At 41.5% G+C, this 26,993-nt stretch overlaps 2 protein-coding genes across 5 annotated transcripts in view; one reads left to right on the forward strand and one right to left on the reverse strand.

Moving 5' to 3' along the window:
- Nudt5 (nudix hydrolase 5) lies at positions 1-23,521 on the forward strand. 4 transcript variants are annotated; one of them, XM_057788065.1, is made up of 10 exons: positions 1-144; positions 8,562-8,667; positions 10,215-10,282; positions 14,204-14,253; positions 15,693-15,800; positions 17,255-17,350; positions 17,915-18,016; positions 19,106-19,114; positions 19,245-19,298; positions 20,951-23,521. In XM_057788065.1, the coding sequence occupies exons 2-10, from the start codon at positions 8,605-8,607 to the stop codon at positions 21,058-21,060; spliced, it is 660 nt and encodes a 219-aa protein (XP_057644048.1). In that variant the 5' UTR covers positions 1-144; positions 8,562-8,604; the 3' UTR covers positions 21,061-23,521. The 4 variants fall into 4 exon arrangements, with proteins under 4 accessions (XP_057644048.1, XP_057644046.1, XP_057644044.1 ...); XM_057788063.1 differs by lacking the exons at positions 19,106-19,114; positions 19,245-19,298; positions 20,951-23,521 and having other exon boundaries at positions 8,565-8,667; positions 17,915-18,075; XM_057788061.1 differs by lacking the exons at positions 19,106-19,114; positions 19,245-19,298; positions 20,951-23,521 and having other exon boundaries at positions 1-140; positions 17,915-18,075.
- Sec61a2 (SEC61 translocon subunit alpha 2) overlaps positions 23,477-26,993 on the reverse strand; it is a 26,350-nt gene continuing 22,833 nt past the window's right edge. Inside the window, exons 11-12 of the mRNA XM_057788060.1 lie at positions 26,316-26,392; positions 23,477-24,500 (exon numbers count right to left, since the gene is read on the reverse strand). Of these exons, the coding sequence (XP_057644043.1) occupies positions 24,314-24,500; positions 26,316-26,392 (264 nt within the window). The 3' untranslated portion in view covers positions 23,477-24,313. The remainder of the gene's footprint in view (positions 24,501-26,315; positions 26,393-26,993) is intronic.

Here is a 26,993-nt window from a genome sequence, read left to right on the forward strand (position 1 = left end):
GAGGACGTGTGCACAATCCTCCTTGCACCACGAGAGGCACCGGTGTCTCTAGTGGTGGCGCCCGCTTCTACGGAGATTGCAGCTTCTGTCTGATTGTTTTTCCTTTCCTCCTCCATCCCTTCCACATCCCACAGCTTAGGGTAGGTAAGTAGGCGCGCGCCAATCTCGGTACTAAGTGTCCTCGGAGAGGGGAAGGGACAGGAGGGCGCGAGCACTGCTGATGGTACTTAGGACGCAGCTAGTCGCGCGCGTATTTCCCAGCCCGCGCCTGAGCGCGAGAACCCGAGATCCAGGCGAACCAACCTGGGCTACGAGAGGAACCAGGGAACAGCACAATAAACATTTGAACACACTAGTCGAGGCATCTACAAGAATGGTCCCTTCTCATTAGCGAAAGTGAATTTCAGGAGACACAGGGAAGAAATCCCGCATGCACGATCCTGGGGAGGAGGCACGTATTTTACGGTCCTGGAGATGAAAGAGGCGATGTTCGTCTGGGGAAGTAAGGGAAAGAGGAAAGTTGTGCTTTGTAAGCTTAAAGTTCATTTAGTTTAGTCTCGAAAAAGTCACCAGTGTGGAAAAGCACAGATTTTATTAGTGTCGCTGCAATGGTGAAATCATAAGGTTGAAAGAGTTTTTACGTGAACTTGTGGTTTTTCTCCTTACTCCTTTTTCCATCTGTCTCCTTACAAAGTTCAGTTTTGTTTCTTTAAAAGAAGGAAAAACCACCAGTTTAAAGAGATAGGGCTTTAAAACCCACTTGCCATAATTTACAAGTCTTGGGCTTGCTCCAAACACGTATTTGTTCAAAAGCACCACATTTTCGATATCCACCTCCACCAACAAAACAAAACAAACAAAACCCGCATATTTTTCCCTAGCCTGTCTAAGCAGTTTGACTTAGAAAGATAGAACCCCAGCCACTGTCGACTTCTTTAGAAAGGTATTTGTTAGAATTAACCAATGGAATACTTTGTATTTTGAGTTAGAATACACACATAACAGAACTATAACTTGTTTAAAAGTTACAGGTGAAGTGGTTGGGAGTATTGTTTAAAGAACACATTTTCAAAGCCAAGATTATATTGGTGCGGTGTACGTTGGTGGGTTGTGAATGACTAGGATTCCAATTCAGGTACCTGTGAAATCCAGAATTAATCTGTCCAGTGGTTTTTTGTTGTTGTTGTTGTTTGTTTTGTCGCTTTGAGACAAAGTATCTATAATCCTGGCTGTCCAGGAATGGGCTATGACAATGGTTCTCAGCCTGTGGATCGCAGCCCTTCAGGGGTTGCACGTTATATATGTCAGATATCCCGTATATCTTACTTTTGTATTATGATGCATAATAGTAGCAAAATTGCAGTTATGAAGTAGCAACGGAATCATTTTATGGTTGGAGGTCACCACAGCATGAGGAACTGTCTGTATTAAAGACATACAGCATTAGGGAGGTTGAGGAACACTGTAGACCAAGCTAACCTGGATAGAGATCAACCTGTCTCTATCTCCCTCGTGCTGGGATCAAAGGGATGCACCACCAGGTCTGACTGCTCCTCTGAGGGAAAGCATCAATAATCCGTACCTTCCTTTTTCTGGGGGATGGTGCTTGCACAGCTAAGAGACAGAGCATAAGTGGGAGGCCACTAATACTTTTTTTTTAATTGACCTGGAAACAAAGTTACAGTAAGAGGAAATATTAGCACTGGTTGGAATGCATTTGGGTAAAGTATTTTTTGTTGAAGTTAGTAATTGATCTATGGGAGAAAGCAGACCCAGGAACGTTATTCACTTGGGTGAAGCAATACTTTAACAGCCCAGAAAACACTTGGGCACAGAGACTGAGACAGTTATTTGGAGAGAATCAGCTAAATTGTAAGCATCAGGAAGATGACAGGACAGAGAAGGAAACTGGAACAGAGTCTTATGTATTCTGTGGCTTGATTGTTTGTCGTGGTTTTTCGAGACAGGGTTTCTCTGGTAGCCTTGGTTGTCCTAAAACTTGCTTTGTAACCAGGCGGTGGTGGCACACGTCTTTAATCCCAGCGCTCGGGAGGCAGAGGTAGGCGGATCTCTGTGAGCTTGAGGTCAGCCTGGTCTACAAGAGCTAGTGCCAGGACAAGCTCCAAAGCTACACAGAGAAACCCTGTCTTGGGGATGGTGGGGAGAAAGAAAGAACAAACTTGCTTAGTAGACCAGTCTGGTCTCGAACTCATAGAGATCCATCTACCACTGCCTCCTGAGTGCTGGGATTAAAGGCGTGCACAACCACACCCAACCTGTATTCTATGTTTTCAATAACTGTTTTTAGTACTGTAGTAGGTTCTGCTACAGACAGACTTAGCAAGAATTCAATGAACTGATACCACAAATAAAAGATGTGCAAGTGTTTAACTACCACGTTTGTTTTTATTTTCAATTTTTACAGGGTAGAAATAATCATATGTACTGTGTACCAGTGCAGGTGGGTAGTCCAGCAGGCTTGTGGAGATCAAAGGACCACTTTTCGGCTTTGGGGAGTCACTTCTCTCTTTCCACTGTTGGCTCCTGGGGTCTCACTTGAGTACTCAGGCTTCCGTAGCAAGCTCCGGTTAAGGCGTCCCACCAGCCCTCTGGATTTTTTAATTTTTTAAAAATGTCCGTACCATTAGGGGCAAGGGGATTTACTGAGTGATTCCAAGATGAAAACAAATTTTAGTCACCGAGTGGTAGGATCTCAATAAATGTCAGCTCCTCCCTTCACCCATTGCCCATCCCTACTGGGAGAAAGGACACACTGTGGACCTGAGTGCCGTTCCACCCCTACCAGTGTGAGTGCAAGATCTTTTGACTAGTCAGAGAATAATTTTCAGTGAAGGGAAGGGCACTGAAATCCATTTGATGTGGGCACTAAACTTTTACCCTGTATAGTACAAAAGAGTGTATATATCCTGGTTTTTAAAATAAACTTTTAAAGTTATGATAATGGCTAATTTTTTTGGTTTTGTTTTGTTTTGTTTGTTTTGTTTTTCGAGACAGGGTTTCTCTGTAGCTTTGGAGCCTGTCCTGGAACTAGCTCTTGTAGACCAGGCTGGCCTCGAACTCACAAAGATCCGCCTGCCTCTGCCTCCCGAGTGTTGGGATTAAAGGCGTGCGCCACCACCGCCTGGCCTTTTTTTTTTTTTTTTTTGGTATGACTAAAGTTATTTAACGTTATACTAGTTATTTCATTCTTGGTTCTTTATTAAATGAAATTTCTATTTTTTTAAAATGAATTCTTTGACATGTGTGTACTGCTTCTTCCAACCCTGTCTTATCTGCTTCTCATCCACGTAACCCTCTCTCCCCACCACACACACGTATGAATCTTCAGACTCATGACTTGATTTTGTTGGGTGATCTTTCGGTTTAGGCAGAGCCATCTATGTGGCCATTGGATTAGGACTGTCCATTGTAGGCTGGTGAGGGAGTCACCAGTGGCTACCTAACTGACGGCAGTGATTCCCTCTGTCCCTGAATTTGTGCATAAGAAATAGTACAACAGTGAGGGTTGGGGCCCCTGAGGCCCAAACATCCTTATCTGACTGTAGAGCAAAATCATTGTCAGTAATCAGTAGTTTGGGGAAGTCCTTGATTGTAGTTGCTGTCCATAAGATGGCATTTTGTAGCCCGTTTTCCTGTCTGCCAGCTTTTTCTTTCCTCCCAATCTTCCATACTGTTCTTCTGAGCTTTGGCAGGGATGCTATAAATGTCCTGTGTGGGGTTCAACACTCAACCATTATTTACTCTTAACACAAATGCAGTCATAACAGTTTAATTTCATCTCAACTCCCTGGAAAGTGGCTTCTTTGGATAGGACTGAGGATGGTGATTATCTATGAGTATTAACATGTGCGTTTAGTCAGCACTCTGGAGGCAGAGGCCGGCTGGTCTACAAAGCAAGTTCAGAGATAGCCAGAGCTGTTGCATAGAGAAAAAAAAAGCCAATAATACTAAATTATTTCTTCAAACTTTTTAATTAAAGTTTTAATTCATTTTATTAGGGCTAGGAGATAGCTTACTTAGAATGTCAGAAATCATTCAAGATGCCTAAGTATGGCACCCTTGAAAAAGCCAGGGTTGCTGGTTCAATTTGTAATCTCAGTGCTGGGGAGGCAGAGACAGAAGACTTCTGGGATAGGATGGACAGTCAGCCTAAGCTAATTGCTCCGTCCCAGAAAAATAAGGTGGGCAGTCCCTGGGGACAAACACTGAAGGCTGACTTCGGGCCTCCACACACGTGTGCAAAGCACACCTGTGTTCACACAAGCTTGTATGTGCCCCACACAACCACATTTTCCCTGCTCTCTCAAAGTGCTTTGTTGATTTCTCTCCTCATATAACGGATGCAACCGCCTGCTTGTCAGCCAGGGTTCCGCTCAGGCTTTGAACGTCTACATTTTGTTTTCCTTTTTCTTCTCTTTTGAACTCATGTCTCACCATCTTATCCAGGCTGGTTTCAAAGTGGTGGCCTCAGGCCATTCTCCTACGTCGGCCTCCAATGGCAAAATCCGACTTCTTAGACAGGATGAGTATTGAGCAATGCCGACGACATTCCTCAGATTTTATCAAGGAGAAGGTTTCCACTTGTTCCCTCTTGTAAGGATTGTGTTTCACTTTCCATTTTGAACAAATTGCAGCAATTCAAGGAATGGTAGCAACGAGCAGCGTACTAACTCCAGGGTCTGACTTTAGTTTCTGGTTTCAGTTTTGCATCTTAACTCTCACCTGTCTCTTTTTTATAATTTTTAAAAAGTCTTCTGAGATTATAATAAATTACAGTATTTCTCCCTTCCCTTTCCTCCCTCCTAGTACTACCATATTCCCTTTTAGATCCTTTTTCAAACCCACGGCTTCTTTTGTTATTAATTATTATTACATGTTATGTTCCTAAATATAAACTGCTTGATCTGTGGAATGTTAACCTGTGTGTATGTCTTCAGGACTGACCATTTGGTATAGAGCAACTAATTGGTGCATCTTCCCTGGGGAAGATTATTTCTCTCACTCTCAGCCTTCCTTAGTTGCCTGCAGTTCTTTGTGCTGAGCTGAGACTGTGGGATTATAGTTGGGCTTTTCTTTGGGCCGTCAGCTCACAAAAAGCAACACAGAGATTTATATTAATTATGAAAGCTCTGCCTTAGCTTAGGCTTGTTTCTAACTAGCTGTTATAACTTAAATTCACCCATTTCTTTCTGCCTAATGGCTTTATCTCCTCATCTCCATATTGCTTATTCTGCTTGCTGTGTCTCCTTGGCGTCTCTGCCCTTCTTTTTCCCAGCGTCCTCTCTGCCTGGAATCCTGCCTAGCTATTGGCTCTTCAGCTTTTTATTAAACCAGAGTGACACATCTTTACAGTTTACAAGAAGTTTATTCCACAGCATGAGGTTGTGTCTCCCACTGTCTTAGGGTTCGATTGGTGTGAAGAGACATCATGCCACAGTAACTCTTTTAAAGGAAAAGTACTAATTGGGGTGGCTTACATTTTTAGAAGTTCAGTCCATTATCATCACACACATGGTGGTGTGCAGACAGACATGGTGCTGGAGAAGTAGCCGAGTGTCCTACCTCTTGAGTTGTTAGGTAACAGGAAGAGGTCTGAACCACTGGGCAGTATCTTGAGCATGTAAGAGCCCTCAAAGCCCATCCCCACAGTGACACTCTTCCTCTAGCAAGGCCATCCCTTCCTAGTAATTCCACTCCGTGGCCCCCAAGTGCTTATAAAAATAACATAATGCAAAAAAGTATTCAATCCAACTTTAAAGTTCACAAAGTCCCTCACAGTCCAAACTTATGTAAAAGTCTGAAGTTCAATGTCTGTAGCGATGAGGCGAGCAAGCCTGCTTTTCTTCTACGATTCCTGCAATCTCTTAACTGTAATCCCCTATAAAATCAAAATTGAAAGTCCAGTCCCCTGCTTTCTTGACCTCTGACCAACTGTCAGTATTAAAATCTTGTATTCTTTTCCTTAAATGTTATGGTCACCCCACTTCTAAACTGCCAGGTATTGGTTGGTTGTGGCGGCTTACACCTGTTTTCCCAGCACTTTGGATGTAGCAAGCCCTGGGCACTTGGTACCATTCTAGGCAGTTGAATTTGCCCACTCAGAGGAACTGTGTGGTTGTCTAAAAGTTATTTTTCTTTAGAATTAGAACTCAGAAGTTTCCTTACATCAGCACATTTCCTTGGCTGCTATGCATTATTAACAAGAAGGAATGGATATCTAGAAGACAGAAGGACCTCTAGTCAGACTTAATGGACAGGTCTTTAATCCCAGCACTTAAGAGGAGGAGGCAGGAGGATCCAGTGTTCAAGTCCAGCCTCTGCTACATAACAAGTTCAAAGCCAGCCTAAACTACATTAGACCCCATCTCAAGAAACAAGGAAAAATTCGACCGTTCTTTTCTGTGAGTATAGAGTGTACAAGCTGAGACTCATAGGGCTTCCCCCTTCAGCCAGTTGTCCACATTCTACATTGGTTACCTGTGGTAATGGCTTAGATCAATGCCCTCACCAAATGCACCTGGTGCTTGTCTCTCATCCCAGCATATAAAAGGTAGGTTCAGGGTTGCCAGGAGTTTAGGGTCATCCTCAGCTACAGCAAGGCCAGCTTAGGCCACATGAGACCCTATCTCGAAAAATATATATGTGTATATGTATGTATCTTCCAGGCCATGGTGGTGCATGCCTTTAATCCCAGCACTGAGAAAACAGGCAGGCAGATCTTTGAGTCTGAGGCCAGCCTGGTCTACAGAGAGAGTTCCAGAACAGACAGATTTAAACAAATGCAGCGTAAACAAAAGTCACACACCTGAAAATAATATTCCCCAACATATCTATATGATTATTCACATATATATATATAACAATATACATAGTGTGTGTGTGTGTGTGTGCGCGCGCGCGCGCGTGTGCATACGTGCATGCGTGCATATAACAAAGAAAGAAAGAACTTGCCATTCAGGCTACTGAGATGACCCATTGAGTAAAAGTCTTCCTACACAGGCCTGACAAACTGTTTGATTCCCAGAAACCATGGTGGAAGAAGAGAACTTATTTCTAAAAGTTGTCCTCTGGCTGGCCAGTGGTATCACATGCCTTTAATGCCAGCACTCAGGAGGCAGAGGCAGGTGGATCTCTGTGAGTTTGAGGTCAGTCTGGTCTACAAAGTGAATTCCAGGACAGCCAGGGCTAAACAGTGAAACCCTGTCTTGAAAAACTAAAAAAAAAAAGAAAAGAAAAGTTGACCTCTGACCATGACACCATGGCACACATATACACCACATTCATCCAACAATACACAAAGAAATAAAGCTAGGGCTATCCCTGGAGAAATGGTTCTGCAGTTAAGTCCTCTGTCAGAGTACCCAAAATCAGTTCCCAGCACTCACTTCGATACGATGACAATAGCTAGCAGTTCCGGTTCCGGAGGATATGGTGCCCACTGTCCTCCACAGGCATATGCATGGTACACATAAACTAATAGAGCCGGGCAGTGGCGCGCGCACGCCTTTAATCCCAGCACTCAGGAGGCAGAGGCAGGTGGATCTATGTGAGTTCAAGGCCAGTCTAGTGTACAGAGCAAGCTCCAGGACAGGCTCCATAGCTACTGAGAAACCCTGTCTCGAAAAATCAAAACCAAAAAAAAAAAAAAAAAAAAAAAAAACTCACACAAGCACACACAGACATAATAAAAATGAATCTTTATGGGGGAAAAGTATATAGAAGTAGACTGTTGGGGAAGATTAAAGATTTATTATATTCCTTCATGCTGTGGAATATTTCTTTAATGATGCAAAGGTATGTTGCATTCTTTTATGTTGCATTTGTTTAACTCTGAAGTTGTGTTACTTTGCCTACCTAAGAAACCTGGTTGGTCTAACGAAGAGCTGAGTGGCCAGTAGCAAGGCTGGTGAGGGCTAGGTGTGACTGCCAAGTGGAGAGAATAAATAGAAGGAAAGAAGAAGAGGAGGAAGAAGTGAGAAAAGGAGGAAGGAGGATGTCAGGGGCCAGCCACACAGCCAGCACTGAATAAGAGGGAAAGGAAATATAGACAGAGATAGAAAGATAAAAACCCAGAAGCAAAAGGTAGACAAGATACTTTAAGAAAAGCTGGCTGGAAACAAGCCAAGCTAAGGCCAGGCATTCATAAGTAAAAATAAGTGTCTGTGTATTTATTTGGAAGCTGAGTGGTGAGCCCCTAAAGAGTGATGCTGTGGGACAATGGTCTGGTACCCTGTAAAGATTTGTGTTTTAATAAAACGCTGGTTGGTCAGTAGCTAAGCAGGAAGTAGAGGCGGGGCGACGAGAACAGGAGAATTCTGGGAAGAGGCAAGGTCAGTCTACAGTCATCACCTGGATGCAGAGGAAGCAATATGAGAACACCTCACTGGTGAAGGTACCTCTGCATGCTTCCTGAGCCAGTTCTCCCAGAGAGTCATGAGAGAAGATGCTTTAGTAGTAGATAATTTTTTTTTTAATCTATTCCAATTCTTTGACCAGAGACCCATGTTTGGGGGAGCCTGACCATTCTCACTCCCTTACAGCAGAACTTCCCACCTGAGGATTGTGGAGACCAGCTAGGTTGAAATGGAGAACCGAGAAGCAACAGATTCTTCTCAGAACGCCAAACAGCACATTATTTCAGAGGAGGTAGAGTTTGCTTTTTCCTATCCTTTCCCTTCCCCACATAACACTAAGTTTAAAATGAATGTGCAGGCTATTTTTTTTTTTTATCACCATGGGATTTTCATTCTTGAAGATAGTTTGTAAATGTTATTCACTCCCATTTCAAGGCTAAGCCACATTTTGCTGTTGTTTGTGAACAGTGGTTTATCCATCTTAATTATATGTATAATGAAATTGAGAATAAGTATATTTTGGCTTCTAATAGAGAAATTCTTTCTAAAAATTGCCCTGGATAGAAAAATAAATAATATATGGTTTTGCACATAGTATATGGTTTTGAGATTTCATATTCAGTAATTACATCTTGCTGTTTGTCATCCTAGTATAAATTTTTAAAATGATAAAAACTTAAATTATTTTTAGGTGGTGGTGGCACATGCCTTTAATCCCAGCACTTGGGAGGCAAAGGTAGCCAGATCTCTGTGGGTTCGAGGCCAGTCTGGTGTACAAAGAGAGTTCCAGGACAGCCATAGCTATCACACAGAGAAACCCTGTATTGGGAAGAAAAAAAAACTTCAATTGTTCGTTGTAGCTCAGATTCCACTGAGCTATATATAGAACTAATGTTGAATAGAGTTTTTAAGGCTTTTTTCTCTGAGAAAACAGTTGCTGTCGTGGATAAATTTTACATATTCATCCTGAACCGCGGTCCTGACACTTTTCTGGAATTCTTTTTGATTTGGAATCTTCCTGTGTTGTCTGTGAACAGATCTGATAACGATTAGGTTGGTGTTGGCAAGAAGGGGTGGGGTGGGGCTAGTAAGAAAGGGCTATTATTACTTTAAGTTCACAGTAAAAATCTCCTCGGCTCTGCCTTGTGCCCTAGGTGAGTTATATTCCTAGACTCCTTGCTGTGTGGGCAGAGCAATTCCTGATGCCTGTCTTGGATTGGGTAGAGACTTGGGTATCAGAAAGAAAATCTAGTTTTATATTTATTTCCTAGTAATTTTTTTTTCTTTCCGAGACAGGGTTTCTCTGTGGAGCCTGTCCTGAAACTCACTTTGTAGATCAGGCTGGCCTCAAACTTCCAGAGATCCGCCTGCCTCTGCCTCTTGAGTACTGGGATTAAAGGTGTACACCACCACCGTCCAGCTTAATAAAATTTTACATACAACTACACACCAGTGTGGTCAGCTTAGCATGTATAACCTGGGGTCCGAACTGGAGAAACACGCAGAAGATCTCCCCACCACACACCCATACTCCGTTGGTTCCCTTTTTCTCCCCAGCCCAGGTATTTTTATTTTTCAAATACCAAGCGCCTACTGGCAGTGAGCCACACCTGCGCTGCTCCATCCCTAGACAGTAATTCTTTCCCCTCTTAGTTCTACCAAAAAAAAGACCCACACTTAGGGGACCAACTTTGAATACTTAAGCTAGAAACTTACCCACAAATTATTGGGGGGAAGGGACATAGAGAAAATTTAAAACAATACATGTTTTGATTTTTTAAAAAAAGACCAACTTGATTTGAACATTTCCTACCTTATAACTATCTGATTTTGTTTTAGTTGATTTCGGAAGGAAAATGGGTCAAATTTGAAAAAACAACTTACATGGATCCTACTGGTAAAACTAGGTAAACTTCCTTCTTTTCTTTGTCTTTGGTTTCTCCAGGTCTCTCTTGTGTTTGCATGGACACAGGTGTGTCACCATTGTAAGCTTTCTTTGAAACAAAGAGTCAAGTCCAGCTCCTACTCCATTGCTAAACCCTTGGGTCGTTGATAATCCCTGAATAAACTGAATTACAGTTGTTCCTATACCCAGTCTAACTCCATTCTCCATAGTACTGTGGGCCGAAAACGTGTGATTCTGGCTTAACAAGCTATAGAATACTCAACAGTGTTGATGGCTTCCTTCTAGTAAACCCAAATTTCTTGGTGGTTGTTGTTTTGGGTTTTTTGTTTTGGTTTGGTTTTTGAGACAGGGTTTTTCCGCGTAGCAGCCCTAGCTGTCCTGGAACCCAATCCATAGACCAGGCCGGCCTTGAACTCACAGAGGTGGCCTGCCTCTGCCTCCCAAGTGCTGGGATTAAAGGCATGGCCACTACCGCCCGGTTTAAAACCAAATTTTTAATGTCTGTGTTAGAAGAAAAAGAAAACAAAGCCATTACTGGCTATTATATTTGAAAAGAGCTGTAGATGCAGCTCGGGGTATAGCACTTGCCTAGCATGTGCAAAGCCCTGGGTTTGATCCCAGCCTACACACACGCATACAAATGTAAGCCAGTAGGAAAAAAATAATGTATTAAGTAGGCTTAATATTTATTCAATGAAGTGTAATAAGGAATAAAATAGAATAAAGCTGAATTTAGTATCCAGACTATATCACACCAAGTCATTACAAAAAAATTTCACTTGCTACACAATCATGAAAGAATCGTGAGTGTGTGTGTGAGAGAGAGAGAACAAATACATTTCCCAAGGTGACAATACATAGATTTGTTGGTGACTGAAACAAATTTGACCTGCACAAACCTTAATAAGACCCATTACTTGAGAGCTGTGGGAGACATACTAACAGACGGCAGACAGAGCTAAAGATAGTGAACAGAGGGTGGGTGCAAACCCAGGACTCACCAGTGGTAGGACCTAAGCCTCAGGGATACAGTGTTGTGAAATGTGTGGCTGCTACAACTCTGTACAGTGAAATAGTTTGACTCCTTTTCTCTGAAAATGAAGTTTGTAGCACAAAATACACCCTTTAACGCTAACAGATCTAAAGAATGTGTGTCAGTTCACGCCCTCTCGTATCTTCCCTGACCATTCTCCAGGTATTTACTGATCAGGGAAATAAACGTCTAAGTCATTGACCCAATTGGGCTACTATTACTGCAGTGAAGCAACATGGTCAAAAGCACCTTGGAGAAGAGAGAGTTTATTTGATCATGCTTTCATGTCACTGTTGGTCATCAGAGGAAGTCAGGACAGGGACCTGGAGGCAGGAGCTGATGTTGAGGCCCTGGAGAAATGCTGGTTTCCCTGCATTTTACAGAACCCAGGGATGCGACCACCCATAATAGGCTGGACCCTCCCGCATCAATCACTAGTTAAGAAAGTGCCCTACGGGCCTGCACATTTTTCAATGGAGGCTCCCTCCTCTCTGGTGACTCTTGGCTTGTGTCAAGGGACATAAAACTACTCGGCACAGTAATTGAGGGTTCTTTTCCTCAGGATTCCTGTGTTTAGGTTTCATTACAGAGAGTCTAGTCTTTAATTTGGGAATGAGTTTGTAAGTCTAACTACCATGTTTCTGCTGCCTACGTAGAGCACTTTGACATCCCCTCTTCCATACATAATTCTTCCCCCTGGTCACTGATGAAGGGTTATGTACTGAATTAATGTAATATCTCTTACCATGGTGTCTAGCTCTGAAGCATGATGATTGACCATGGTTTATTAATTTATAAACATTCATTCTCTGTTACCTCAAAGAAAAGCATATATATAAAGGATAAAATAGCTAGAGAATGATTTTAGTACTGTCTCATTCATGAAAGAAGGGATCCTAGAAGTATTCAGTACTGATGTTAAGTCCTTACATTGGCACTGCAGACGGGGCAGAGTCACCCTTGCTGTCTCCTACCTTGCCGGGGGCTAGAGATAACCGCTCTAGGTCTCTAAGGAGAGACCAAATGGAATAATTTAAATTTAAATAGAAATTCCAGTTCTAAAGCTGGAAGAGATTTTTCCAGATGATTTACTCTTCCCTGAGTTACACAAAGAGCAAGCTGTTGTAGCTTTGGTTTAGTGGAGGACAAGTGTAAGTGTGGGTGAGTCCATGAGAGCCCGAAATTAAGGGATATCAAGTATTTATTGGGGGACACTCACAAACAACCATAAGGTAGAGAGCCACCGGGGTCCTCTGCCCTTGGGGGCGCTAAAAGCTACGATCAAATCTCCAACCACCACACAAGAGAGCGAGCACGCTGCTTCTCTGCGCTTATTAGTCCACAGGTAGCACCTCAGACCACGCCCAAAGGGCCGGTACCCCAAAAGGTACTGGCTGAATGAATTCCCACAGCAGACAAGTAGAGACTGAGCTTTTCTTGACAGCGAGTCCACAGCTAGGAGAGCGTCTGAGCTGTCGGGGGCACTCCTGTTGTAGTGTTTGGAGTATTGACTGTACTGCTCCTCACGTACGGCTCATTACCGCTCATTTACTTCCCTTACCCACTGTAATGCTGCTGCTCTGTTTTCCTTATTCCTAGTGTATTTGGGATGGGACCTTCGGTGCTTTTCCCAGCACCGTCTTCAGTCTTTAGGACTAACCTTAAGAGGCAGCAGAGATCTGTGACAACAGGTGTTTTGTCTCCGTACTCGGTACTGTGTGTTGGAGATGGCTTGGGGTTGGCTTTCTTGCTGCTAACAGGACTGTCAGTCTACTGTGAGTTGTCACAGCGATGTGTTTGGTTTTTGTTTTCACACGCTTGCCTTGGGAAACTTGGGTGTAATGCTGAGAGGTGTGCAGTTCACAGAAAGGGTTTGTGTTTACTCTTGCTTTAAGCCACATTAAATAGCTGGACCTTTTTGTAGGAATGTGATATAATCAGACATCAAGGACAGCCAGGAAAAAAAGTATGAGCAAGAGAGCCCCTTGGAGCAGCATGTCTTGTAATTTACTGGACTTAGCCTAATGCCTAGAGCCATCCAGATTATAACCCACCTATAAAACACAGTCTAACTTTGTTTGCCTGACCACCTCCAGCATTATTTTAGCACTGCTTCCCCCTCCCAAGAAACGAGAACCAAAAGAGGTGAAATTTTCTGTTATTTACTTCCCCTTTTGAACAGTGTGTTTTTTTTCTCCCTTGGAACTCAATTTCCCATATAACCCTACCTGATGTTCCTGTAAGAGCAGGTAGAATAGCAGAGATACCACCAAAACCTGAGAGCAAGCAGCTAGGAACAAATCGCTAACACGAAGGAAGCCATAAAAGGGAGCAAGAATGACGTCAAGCACTTCACAGCTTCCTCTAGGGACCTGTCCTTTTCCTCTTACATAAACCCGCACTCTTGCAAAGAAAATCTAATTCTTCAGATAAGTGAAATGTTCTGCTTTCTTGAATTGTGTGGTTTGGTCACATATTTTACACCTGCATAATTTCAGTGGTTCATGTTGTGCATGGCATTCTTTGTCCTTGGAAATGCATCTGGAATGTTGCACCGCTGCAGAAGGCCTGGACAGCTGCACTACCAGCTTATGCTGCTGACTGTAGACTTACGATTCAAACCAAAGTACTCTGAGGGCGCAGTGACTCCAGTGCTCAGCCGCTTCCGCTTAGATGGCAGCCAGAGGCTGGGGGGAGAGGTGACAAGTTTCTTTATTTTCACCTGTGCTACAAGAAAGCACGGTTGGCTGATGAAGTACAGGTCTTTACTGTGCTCCTTGGCCACTCTAAGTTGCATATTTGCATGCATTGCATTATGAAGTTCTATGTCTACAGAACATTCTTTCCTTGCCGCTAATGATTGTTTTTCTTTGTTCTCTCCCTGCATAGAACTTGGGAAACAGTGAAACTCACAACCAGGAAGGGAAAATCTGCTGACGGTATGACTATTATAACTCTCTTTATGAAGGAAGCTAGCACATGAGATTATAACCAAAGACCTCAAAGCAGCATTACCCTCAGCTAGGATCTTTTATGCATACACTCACGTAGTCTTCTGTTTTTACAATGCTGTGTTGTAGAACTCTCTGTATAAGTAACTTCTGGCTCCCGTTTTCTAAGCTAAGGGCAGTTTTTGAAGGAAAGATATGTTAAACTATGTCAGTATAATTTGAAGGTACATGCGGTGTCTTCATATGTTAGGACCACTGGAGCTTTTTATACTCTGAAGGTGAGTGCCTGAGGGTGCGGTGAAATGATCACCCACCTTCATGCTTCAGTTGAGAGAAAAGAGAATTGGGAAAGGGCTTCCGTGCACCTCCCCTTCCAGGCATAAATGACTTGGCTGTAACCGCACCAGAAACATCCTGGTATCCACATCTGGAACAGCTGAGCTTTTTGCTTTGCTATCTTGGTTTGGTTTGTTTATGTAGGAGGCAAACAGTTGCTTTGCTCCAGCTGCTCTTAACTGTCAACGCATCTGGGAGATGCTAACAATCCTCCTTGATGGGGTCTGTCTCCACAGCCAGCGACCTTCTGGTTTTGTTTTAAGGCTAAATTATTCGGAGCAGAAGAGCTTATATTCTAGAATAGCAGAAGTCAGACCATTGACAAAGAAGACACAGTGGATCTTCACTGGCTTCTGGCATAAAGGAAATCTAGTGGCCGCAGACACCCTTCACCAGGTGTCATCTCACTGGCTGCTGCCTGGGGAGCAGGGGCTTCCCGTGCTTGGCCCTGTGTGACATGTTTAGTTTCAATTTCAACTTCATTTTTTAAGAAATTGTGGCTGATCTGGTAGTTGACACCTGTAGTCCTATACACTAGGGAACCTGGAGCAGGGAAATCATGAGTTTGAGTTAGCCCAGGCAGTAGACACACATAGACTCCATCTAAAATAGAAAAAGGAAAAGGATGTTTTGACAACAAAAAGTGAACTTTTTATAATTAAGAGTATTTTAAAATCTGACAGAAGTGTTACTTTTTACTTTCTTGGTTTTTTTGTTGTTGTTGTTGTTTTTTGTTTGTTTGTTTGGAGGGGTTCTTGTTTTTGTTTTGTTTTCTGGTGTGTGTGTGTGTGTGTGACAGGGTTTCTCTGTGTAGCTGTGGCCATCCCGGAACTCAGTGGACCAGGCTGGCCTCAAACTCAGAGATCCACCTGCCTCTGCTGGAACTAAAGATGTTCGCCGCCACCACCCGGCTTGCATTTTACATTATTAAATGAGACTAGTTCAGAGGTGGCTGCCAACATGTAGATTAATTAATTGCTCACTGCTTCAACAGCAAATTCAGAGTATTTTAGATGCATCTTCAAATCTGAAATTTATGTTGGATTGCTGACCTTTCTTAAGGATTCCTTAGCTGTGTTTCTGTTTGACAGCCGTGTCAATCATCCCAGTGCTGCAAAGAACTCTTCATTATGAGTGTATTGTTCTGGTAAAGCAGTTCCGACCCCCAATGGGTGGCTACTGCCTGGAGTTTCCGGCAGGTGAGTAACGCCAGGTCCATTGCCTGAGACTGAGCATCGCATTGCTTATGTCTTAACATCTTTTCATCTGTCCACGTGGCAAATGTTTAAGTAATAAACATGTCTAAGGCCAGGGAAATGACATGGCAGTTAAAGAACTTGCAATGCAAGCAAGAGGACTTGAGTTTGGATCCCTGGAACTCCATGTCAGAGACAGGTAGGGATAGAGGCTAACCTGGAATTCCAACCTCTAGAAGGTGAACAAAGGGATCCCTGGAACCAGCTAGCTCTAAGACTAGCCATATCAGTGAGCTGTATCTCTGACTGTATCTTGGGCAGAAGAGTGGATGAGGAATATTCTTACATCAACTAGTCCTCAACATGCACACACACAAATATATAAAAAGAAAAAACAAACAAGCAAACCATGTTTCTATAATGAGGCTCCTTCAAGCCCTGGCCACATTTGGGGTTAGGCAAACCCATGTACAAGATGTAAAGCTCAGTGGCCACACCCCCTTCCACACAGCTCATGATCCTCCATCTTCCAGTAACTGCTGCCCTTCATTTATCAATGAATTGCCCCTTCTGTCAGTCACTCACAAGAATTTTACAGCAGTCTGTAGTTCAGAATCTGAATGGCAAAAGTCATCACTAGAAGACACTTTTGATCAGCCATAAACAAATGGGGCAAGAAAACTGTCTTGATTTTATCTGAGGTATTTTTCAGTTTCACTGTAAAAAAGCCATCCAGAATTTGGTACACAGTATTATAGCAATGTATTGGACTGTACTCATGAAGGAATGAATAAACCCCATGTATTTATCAAAAGTGGTATACTTTACAGCCAATTTCATGAAGCTCGCTAGGGTTTAAGTGCAGTGTTTACCCACTTAACAAAACCCAATTCACAGCAATATATAGTTAACTAGTTTCTTTCTCACTTGCCATTTTATTAAGAAATTAATAACACTGAAAGTAATTTAATAATTTAATAACCTACATTTTACTTGTTCTTTACATGGTTGTATTTCATTCAGGAAAATGAACCTGAGTTTTTACTTTCTCCCTGTTTTGACTATCTGGTCTCCATAGCAACCTTCAGGGCACTTCCTCCTGGCACTTTATTGCCGGGCCTCAGGATTTTTCTGTGAGGAAGGAAAGCAAGATAAGTAAATGGTTGCCATACCAAAATATGAAACAAAAAGAATCAGCCTGTTGTACTATAGTCACATAACTGGCTCCAAACCTAGGCTGTTTGGCCACCACCAAATCATCTTTCCTCACAGTGCTGCCCCTCTTGTACAGAACATGACTGAGATGCTCATGAAAACACCTAGATGTAAGCCAGAGGCAGGAGAAACACCTACCATAACCTGCTTGATATGCAAGGGTGGCCGTGACTTTCCTAAGTCAGCTCCTTAGCAACTGTTAGAAAGATGTTCAAAGAACTGGCTTCCCATCTGTCCTCCAGGGCTCATCGACGATGGGGAAAGCCCAGAAGCAGCTGCTCTTCGGGAGCTAGAGGAAGAAACTGGCTACAAAGGCGATGTTGCTGAATGTTCTCCAGGTTTGTATTGCTTTTCAGAGTCAGTTTCTTGAACATTAATGAAACAGGGCTTCTGTATGGTTGGAGTGTAGGCAGAGAGGGATCAGCGATTTAGATTGGTTTCCAGCCGTGTGCAGGGATATTTGTAATTCTGGTCTCCCGGGGCTGAGGAAGGAGTGTAAGATGAAGGTCAGCATGGGCATATAATGTTTCAGTGCCCCTTTATCCCAAATTAAAAAGGGGGTTCTCCACCTGCAACTGAACTGCTCTTCTGCATGAGAGCAAGTTAGAGAACTGAAATTGAAAATTTATGATAAAAAATTATGCATAGCAAACCTTGCTACTTTCTTACCTGTCTGTGGCATACTCATCAGAACCATCTAACCCCTCAGACTTCCCAGACTGGTGCAGGAACTCCAGGAACTTTGAGAGCATTTTGAGCACATACACATTCTACAGTCTGGTAGCATCTACTGACTAGATACTGATGGCATGAACCCTGAGCCTCACCTCTTCTGTGACATTTAGTGAAACAAGTAAGCACTTGCCCCATTTCTTAAGACAAGTTGTAACTTCTTCTCTCAGCTGTGTGCATGAATCCAGGCTTGTCGAACTGTACCACACATGTTGTGACAGTGACCATCAATGGAGACGATGCTGCAAATGTAAGACCGAAGCCCAATCCAGGTAAGGGTATGCTGGATGCATTTAAGCGGTTTGAGTTGCATTGAGTATCTTAACTTGCTAAAGCAAGCATGGTTTTCACTGGAAGAATCATAGTGTGCCACAGGTTCTTCGTTGATACTTGTCTGCTTCCCAGTGTTGGATAGGTATTTAGACATGTTCTCTTTATTTAGCATCTCATTGATCTTTTATGTCTTTTGTTTTTATAAAATGTTAAACTATGAAAGTTAAAAGATTGATTTTATAAAATGTTCATTGTCTTTTTGTGTGTGTGTGTGTGTTTGTGGAAAATTGATTCCTATTTAATGAGGTACAGGCCCAACTAGAAAGTGAGAAACTTTAAAATCGCCTTGGTTTTTGTCTTCATGTGTAAGAGCAGCAGGTGATGTTAAAGGCTGCAGCCTTTACTCAGCCAGTTTTATATTTGGAGAGTTTGTAAGGTTAGTCTTTGCACTAAAATATCCCCTAGCAAGTTGGGGTCTGAAAGCATTAAGACGCTGTCAATTCATGTCCTTTTTTCCACCCCTTTGAAGGTGGATTAATAGACGGGTGAATTATCAGTACACATGGTTATCAATACACACACACCATAGTAAATCGTGTTTGAGTGGTAATTTCTAATCCTTGTAAATTACTCCTGCATATGCTTCATTATCTCTTGCAGCCAGTTTTAAATGCTTAATTGTTTAAACTGCATATATTCATAAGACATGGAAGAATTCCAACTTTCAGTTTGGGGTGGTAAAAGATTGTGAGCTTAAGGGTGGTAACATTTGCATAACTCATATTTACTCTTGCTGAATCTTAATTTAAAAATGGTTAAAATGATAAATTTTCTATTGTGTATTTGTCCACAGGTATAAATGTGGCAAACATGCATTACAGGATATGCTTTAAATTTTTCTGTGAAATGATTGATTTGGAGAATGACATTGTTATGCTATTGAAATTGACTTTACTATGATATATTTAGTAGTCTTGGGTTTCTGTTAGATTCTTCTCCAGTTTTTATACTTGCACTGAAGTCTTCCAAAGGCTTGCCGCAGCAGGCTGTACTAAAATATAAATGTTCTTCCCTCTTTTTATTTGCAGGGGATGGAGGTATGTTATTCAACTCCCAATGGCTGGCCCTGTGATGGCTTAGTGTAGTGGTAATGACGGCTGCAGACATTTGGGGCTGTTGGGATTCACTCCTGTTCAACTTTATTTTCACTGTATTCTGTTTGTTTAGAATTTGTGGAAGTGATTTCTTTACCAAAGAATGACCTACTGACTAGACTGGACGGTAAGCACCTTAAGGTTATTACCTAGCCTTCTCTTGGTTCCCTGTTCCCATTTCTATCCACTAGGACATTAGTGTAATTCCCTCATCTTCATCTCATTAATGTCAGACACCTAAAATCTTTGAAAATTACTGTGGACCAATGCTAGTTTTCTTTTTCAAGTGATGTACAATTTGAAATATATAAAAAAAAATTGTGTTGAGGGAATGCTTTAATAGGGTCCTTTTTAAATTTTCCTACATAATAGTGATTATTTTCCTGCTGTCTAACCAAAACTATTGAGTTCTTTAATCAGCACGTGCCCGGGTGTAAATATGTAGTCCAGCTGCACTGGTGTATTAGGTGTCTTTGTGGACAGTCAAGTTAAATCAAGGTAAACTCTGACAGCAGCCCTCCACACCTTGACTGAGAAGCTGATAGAATGAACCTTAGTAAATCAGGGCCGGTTGGTTAGATCAGCCCATCCACAAAGAGTGCAAAAATCCTGTAAGATATTGATACCTTCCCTAGATCCTGTTACTGAGGAGGTGGCACAGGTGCTCCTCTGTGCCCCAGCTTTGTGGACCCCAGCTTTGTGGACCGCTATTCACTCATTTGTGAAGAAGCAGAGCCTTTCATGATCCCAATTTTTTTATAGATCTCTTTCAGGAAACAGATAACTTATTTTTGCTAGGGTTTTTAAGTAATTACTTTGGAGATTAACATAAAATAACAAGTATTCATTGACCTAAAACTGTAGGAATAGTCCTTAATTCCTCCCATGCCAGTGATTTATGGCTTCCCTTAAGCAGAGAGCTCTATTTTGAAATGTCTGTTGCTGTTTAAAAATTAAGTGACTATCTTTCAAAAAACTATGGTTTTATATTCCCAGACAGCTTCAATTTCTTCACCTTTTCAAAAACTAGACCTGAGATAGAAATCATCTGAATACCTCAAAGTCAAATTAAATGCCACCATTTATTCAGAAAAGGCATGGCAGCCAGTATTAGGCAGTACAGCTAATGATCGGACAGGCCTGGTGAGTTTGAGGCTCTGCCACCATTCATTATTACTAGTCTCTTGTTTTCTTGAATCAAGTAAGCCTCTTCCTGTGAGGATGCATGAGAAAAATTAGACAGGTAATGCAGGCAAAGTGCTTAGCCTCCAGGTGCTTAAACAGTATGTGGTAAATGTTTTGTTTGTAGAATATCCTTTATAGGGTTCTTTGTTTATAGAATGTCCTTTATAGGGTTCTCTCTCTCGTTCACCTGACTTCCCTTCTGGTCTTAGGAGGGGATAATTCAGCAAGAAAGAGAGGAGGGTGAAACAACCAATTTGCCTAACCAGTGTAATCAAACCACAGGAATCAACATTCATGTTGGTTTGTCACAGAGTGGCATATACTTCTGCTGTACACAGGTGAATAGGACATGACCCCGACCTCAAGGATCAGTCCTTTGAGCTTATTCCCAAATAAGTGGCTAGGAGACACTGGGCCAGTGAGATGGCTGCATGCTGTCCTGATGGGACATTTGTGTCGCTACTTTTAATCCTTTACTGTGTTAACTTTAGACTGTGTCCCCAGCATCTAATATAGGAACTGCCATATACTGTGAACAGTGATTGTCTAGGCCCTCCTGTCATCATCTCTAAACTGTCATCTTTGCTTCCTTAGCTTTGGTAGCAGAAGAACATCTTACAGTGGATGCCAGGGTCTACGCCTATGCTCTGGCACTGAAACACGCGAACTCGAAGCCATTCGAAGTGCCCTTCCTCAAATTTTAAGGCCAAGGACACTGGCCATGTTTTGTAAATGAGACCATAAGGCCTTCACCGTTCAATGTATTCAATTAAGTTTAATGTAGATCGGAAATCAGCTTTTTCATAAAATAAAAGCAGCCCAGACTGCATGTGGCATGGAATTATAATTACAGAGAAGATGTAACCTTCATTTAAACTTGTTAAATGCTCATGAGAAAGAACATAAATGTAGATATGTATGTTAAGATTTTTTAAACTTCACCTAGTCTAGAAGGTGAGGGTATTTCTCAGGAATAGACTTAAGCTCCAAATTAGGTCAGCTATTTCCATCCTCAACTCCTAAAATAAAAATTATGTACTTAGGTCTGCAAATAGCTATTTATTAGATTCAAAATAAGATTTTGATTAGATTTCAAAAGAAGAGGGTTAGGTTTTGTTTTGAGACAAGGTCTCACTCTGTAGCTCTAACTGGCCTGATACTTGCTTTGTAGACCAGTCTGCCTTTGAACTCCTAGAGATCCTCTGCCTGTATCTGCCTCTCCAAGTGCTAGGATTGAAGGTATGCACCACCACACCTGGCCAAAATAAGAGTTTTAAAAGAGAGACTCTGAAAGGAAATTAATTGGCTTCTCCTAATTCTAATTGATTTGCCTTATGGAATTTGGGTACTTTAAATGTAAAGTCAACAGAGAATAACATTTGCAGTAAATATTTAGCTACTTGTGGTACATGCTTGTAATCCACCTTCTTGGGAGGCTGAGGCAAGATCATAAATGTGGCCAGCCTGGGCTGCATAATGAAACTTTATCTCAAAAATAACTTTTAAAATGTATTTGATATCCTTGTAAGATCATTTAATTCCTAAAACATGCCAAGACCAATGCTTCCGTAGTGAACGTGGTCAACTCTTAATATATTAAAGGCTAAATAAAGCTAAGAGACGGAAAACTCAGGGCCCTTCCTGCAGTGTGCATGTACTTTAATTTCCTGTCCTTACCTCAGAACATTGTCCACTAAAGCTAATCCATAGGAAGATTGGCATCGACTCCAGGTGTATATTGACGTCAACAGGCATGGGTATAGGGAGATATATTAGCCAGCTATCTGAAAGGTAAAACTATACTGGGAATGCAACAATGATTTCCATCCAGTGCATGGAAAACTCATCAGCCAACAGTTCTGCCAGTGTCCTTGTTCTGGTGAGCTCAGCTATTGTGTTGACTACTGTAGCAGCTCAAGGATTGTTGTCTTGCAGCTCAGCCTCTAGCAGCATTCTCAGCATGATGCTTGTTGACCAGCTCAGTATGTTTGCAGCTGGATCCAGGTCAAGGCAAACTCTCTGAACCTTACAAAGTGATTTACCCATGTACAGTCAGGATCCATGCTAAGTGTTATCACCAACAGGTATTTTTATGAAAAAGTATAAGCTCTTTCTACAAATCTTTATATTGGACTTGAGTATGGAAATAATTCTGGAATTTTATAAACCAAATCTGCTTTCCTAATGAATGTGAAAATTAAGACCCACCTTTTTTATACAACAGTAGCCTTCCCTATGATTTTAACACTTTAAAAAAAAAAAAAAACTTGTTTTCTAATCACAAGCATGATATCTCTCCAAAGATACTAGTTTTTCCCATGAGTTCCCCAGGATCTTTCTTTCCCCATGTTGCTTCATCCTCTCAAATGAAGAAACAGGCTCCATACATTCATCCTCTCCATGGGGCAACTCTGGAGCCAGGTGCAATGGGAATGGCCTTTGGTATTGGCCAGGACACAACATTTGTCCCATTCTCCCTGGCCTTTGTGTCTCTTTGTTCTAGAAGTGCAACTGAGCAGGAACAAGTACCTCCTAGACTTGTCCTTAGTGCCATTTGTATCACCTGTGCACCTCAGAAGGACCTGCTTTGGAGGTGAAGTGAGACTCAAGAGGGCTGGCCATCTGACATCTTCACTCCTCCCAAACTGGTTATTTGCCTACATTTCTAAGGAAGCTGCCCTATTGCATTCCTCTGTAAACACACAAAATGGGTCCTAATGCCCCGGGGTGTTTCCGGTGCCTGACTTCATTCACCTCTGTAGTTATCTGACTTCATGATCCAAGCTAAGTCAGTACTACCTCCCATTCCTACTAAGGAAATCAATGATTGAAAACTGTACTTCTGAAAATAACTTAAAAATTAAATTTGATAATTTTTTTGGAAAATAAAGTATGCACTCTAAAAATGCTAGAGTATGTTTTGAGACACTTTGCCTGTCCCTTTCTAAATATGCATGAACACCCTTCAACTGCCACTGCCCTTCAGGAATTTACAACTGAATTATGACTACATCTAACTTCTTTAAGCATATCTGGATGGTTTCCATAGAAAATACAATGAGTCTACAAAATTAATCTTAAGAGAACATTTAATACCACATCTCTTTATTTTTCCAACACAACTGCAACAGTTTTATTAAATAAAACTTTATTGTCTACTGTTTACGTTTGGGTCCTGCTATGCATGTAAGAGACAAAGTCCTAGTTTGAATTATTCATTGTTCACTTCCACTCAACTACAGACACTGCTTGGGGAAAGGAGAAGTACTAATGGTCATCACACTGAGTGCTGGAAGGAGAAGGCAGAGCCAGTGCAGCTGCACAGCACTCATAGCTGTCACTGGGAGAAGAGGACGAATGAAAAGCAGGAAGAATTAAAAACAATTGTTTCCAGTGACAGAAATAACTTCGATGTTTGACTATTGCCCATCCAGGCTAAGTGGCAGTTTGGAGATAAGACAAATAAAGAGGGGTTAGGGCTGGTGAGGGAAGGTCAAGAACATGGATACGATGAGTTAAAAAAGTATAAAAATTATCTAAAATATACATTAGATATAAATGCTCCGTAACTCATTAGGGAAGCTCAAAAATACTGGAAAGTGGCAATTTCAATTTGCACTGTTTATTTTTAAACAAGGGAATATTCGGTGTTCTGAATGTTGTGTGCAAAGCTAGTCCATGTCACTGTCTTGCTGTCTGACCAACAGCTAAGCAGATACACTGCATCCCAGCATCACGGGCAACACTAGATGGACGGTGCCAACAAATAATGTAAACTTCAGTTTTAAGGCAGCTGGTACTAATGCTGCACACAGGCTTAGCTTGGTGCCCATTTCAGAAATGGGACAATTAGCACTAAAAACAGACTGAGGGAAAAAAAGGGAATCCGCATTATTTGACAGAAACAGTATGTCAAAATATTTTCCCTTTCATACACGCAAAGAAATATATGAACATTTAGAAAAACAAAGCACCCATCCCTCCAACTTCAGCCTGTTCCTTAACAAATATTTCAAAATACTGATAAATAATAGTGACTGCAAGTAGAATCCCAGTGCCAGAGCCAATGGCCCCAAGGAAGTCTGCTAATACCGACAGGGCACCAATGCACAAGCCCCCAAAGGCAGCTGCTGTGGGGATGTACCTGAAAGACAAAAGAACTTCAATCAGGCAGTGGGGAAACAGGGAAAGAAAACAACAGCTAGACGCAACGTAATGTCTAGTTTTGCTCGAAATGGTTCCCTCTAAAGAGATGCAAACTAGTCAGAACAGGTCCTAACTACTGAGACACTGTCCCCAACAGATGGGAGACTAAGGCAATGATTATGAAACCCCAGATTTTAAAAATAATAGCTGCAAGGCAATGCAATTTTTAGGACAGAGGATTAGATTCTGGGCTGAAATTTAAGTATTATTTATCATACAAATGGAGCATATATTTTGTGTGTGTATATATACATACATACATACATACATGTGGATATATATATGTACAAAATATGCTCTACATATAAAACATAGTGTATGTTACAGTGAATATATAGTACATATATTTTTTCAGACATGTATCTATAGCCTCAAATTGGCCTAGAACTCATAGTAATCCACTTGCTTCAGCTTCCAAGTACTGTGATTAATAAGCTACCACACCTAACTAAAATTTGGGGGTTTTGTTTATTTGTTTAGACTGAACTCATGTAATGAGGGTTGGCCCTGAGCTCATCCAACCTCCACTTCAGGAATTTCAGGATCAGAGAGACATGTGCCACCACACCTGGCTAAACTATGTACTATTCTTGCAAGTATCCTTAAGTTCCCTCTTGTAGGGTAAAAAATTTCAAACCAGGCACATATATACACAGGCAAAACCTTCATACACATAAAATAATTTGAGATAGGAATACTAGGGCCAGTTTAAGAAACTGCTGAACTAATGAACAATACACAACTGGGTTCTGTTGTACTGGCTTGGTACTTATAAGGTAGCCCAGGCTAGTCTTGAACTTGAGTCTCCCAAGTGCTCAGGTTAAAGGTGTGAATTATATGTTTCAAATTGTATATTAAGTGGTACGTGAATTTTATCTCAATAAAACTGTCACCAAAGACCAAACACCCGATACCTGAGAACAAATCCTATTTCCGGAATGTGAGGTGCCAGGGTCTTAGAATTTCCCTGGTAGCTCACGTACAACTAGCCAACACAGAACTACTAATATGCATTACGTCAACACTGGGGTGAGCAATGGTAGCAGTTCCAATTTTAAATTATATAGGCTGCCTAAACAAAGCCTTAAGAACAACACCAGTAGACATGCTGACATAGAAGGGACCCAACCCTAGACAACTACAGGCAACTAAGGAATACTGAGAGCAGGAGAAAACAGCCTTCCCCAAAGAAGAGCCTCTGGTTATCCAATACCAAATGGTTAGCTCTAAAATCATGTATATTTATCATGTAACAAAAAGACTGAGCAGATTTTATATATAATATATATAAATGTATAAATTTATGATGAATATATATATACACAGACACTTCTTTAGGAATGTAAGATACTGTGAACCTGAGAGACAGCAGGTGGGGGGGAGTACACTAGAGGGGGAGAAGGGAAAAAAAATGGTATTTTAAAAAAATAAATTTTAGTCCTGAGTTCAAGTCCCAGCAACCACATGGTGGCTCACAACCATCTGTGATGGGGTCTGGTGCCCTCTTCTGGCCTGCAGGCATACACACAGACAGACTATTGTATACATAGTAAATAAATAAAAAACCAGGAGGTGGTGAGGCACACTTTAAAAAAAAATAATAATAATTTTTAAAAAGATTATAAAAGGGCCAATCCTTATGTGGAGAACAATTAAGACTTAGTTGATTTTAGTTCTCTTATGAAGAGTAGAAAACTGAATTTTAATAAATCCATGTCCCTCAATGATCAAGGAAATGACTTTATGAGCGTACCTGTTCAGCTCGTGGACCATGGAGGTGTCTCTGTGGCCTCTCATCACCATCTGCTGCTCTTTCAGCTGCTTAGCCACCTGGCCAGAAAGAAGACTTGAAATAAACTTGCTTTCTACACTAGAAGAGCCTCAACACTGGCACTGTATCGCTCATATTAAACAGGGAACTGAGGTTTCAGTGCTGCCAAGCATATGCTACTCATACATTACATCTGTACTCTCAGAATTTTTTAATATATTTTTTTTTAATTCCTTGGTTTTTTGAGACAAGGTCACTGTGTAACAGCCCTAGGTGTCCTGGAACTAACCTTGTAGACCAGGCTGGTCTTGAACTGCCTGCCTGCCTCTGCCTCCAGAGTGCTGGGATTAAAGGCATGCGCCACAACTGGCTGGCTACTCTCAGCATTTTTTGTATTAGTTCTGTAAGTTTTAGAGGATCATAAAGCCACAGTAAAAGTCCAAAAGAACCAATATTTTAGCCTGTTAGGGATATGTCTTACTAAGAATATATGAACAAAGCTAAAAACTGTATTTTAGAATCCAAATACTATGATTTTTACAAAAGTTTAATATATTTTTATTTTATGTTCATTGGTGTTTTGCCTGCATGTATGCCTGTATGAGGCTGTCAGAAGCCTTAGAACTGGAGTTACAGACAGGTGTGAATAGTGCTGGGAAT

This window comes from Chionomys nivalis, chromosome 13 (genome assembly GCF_950005125.1).
Source record: "Chionomys nivalis chromosome 13, mChiNiv1.1, whole genome shotgun sequence".
Classification (NCBI taxonomy): domain Eukaryota; kingdom Metazoa; phylum Chordata; class Mammalia; order Rodentia; family Cricetidae; genus Chionomys; species Chionomys nivalis.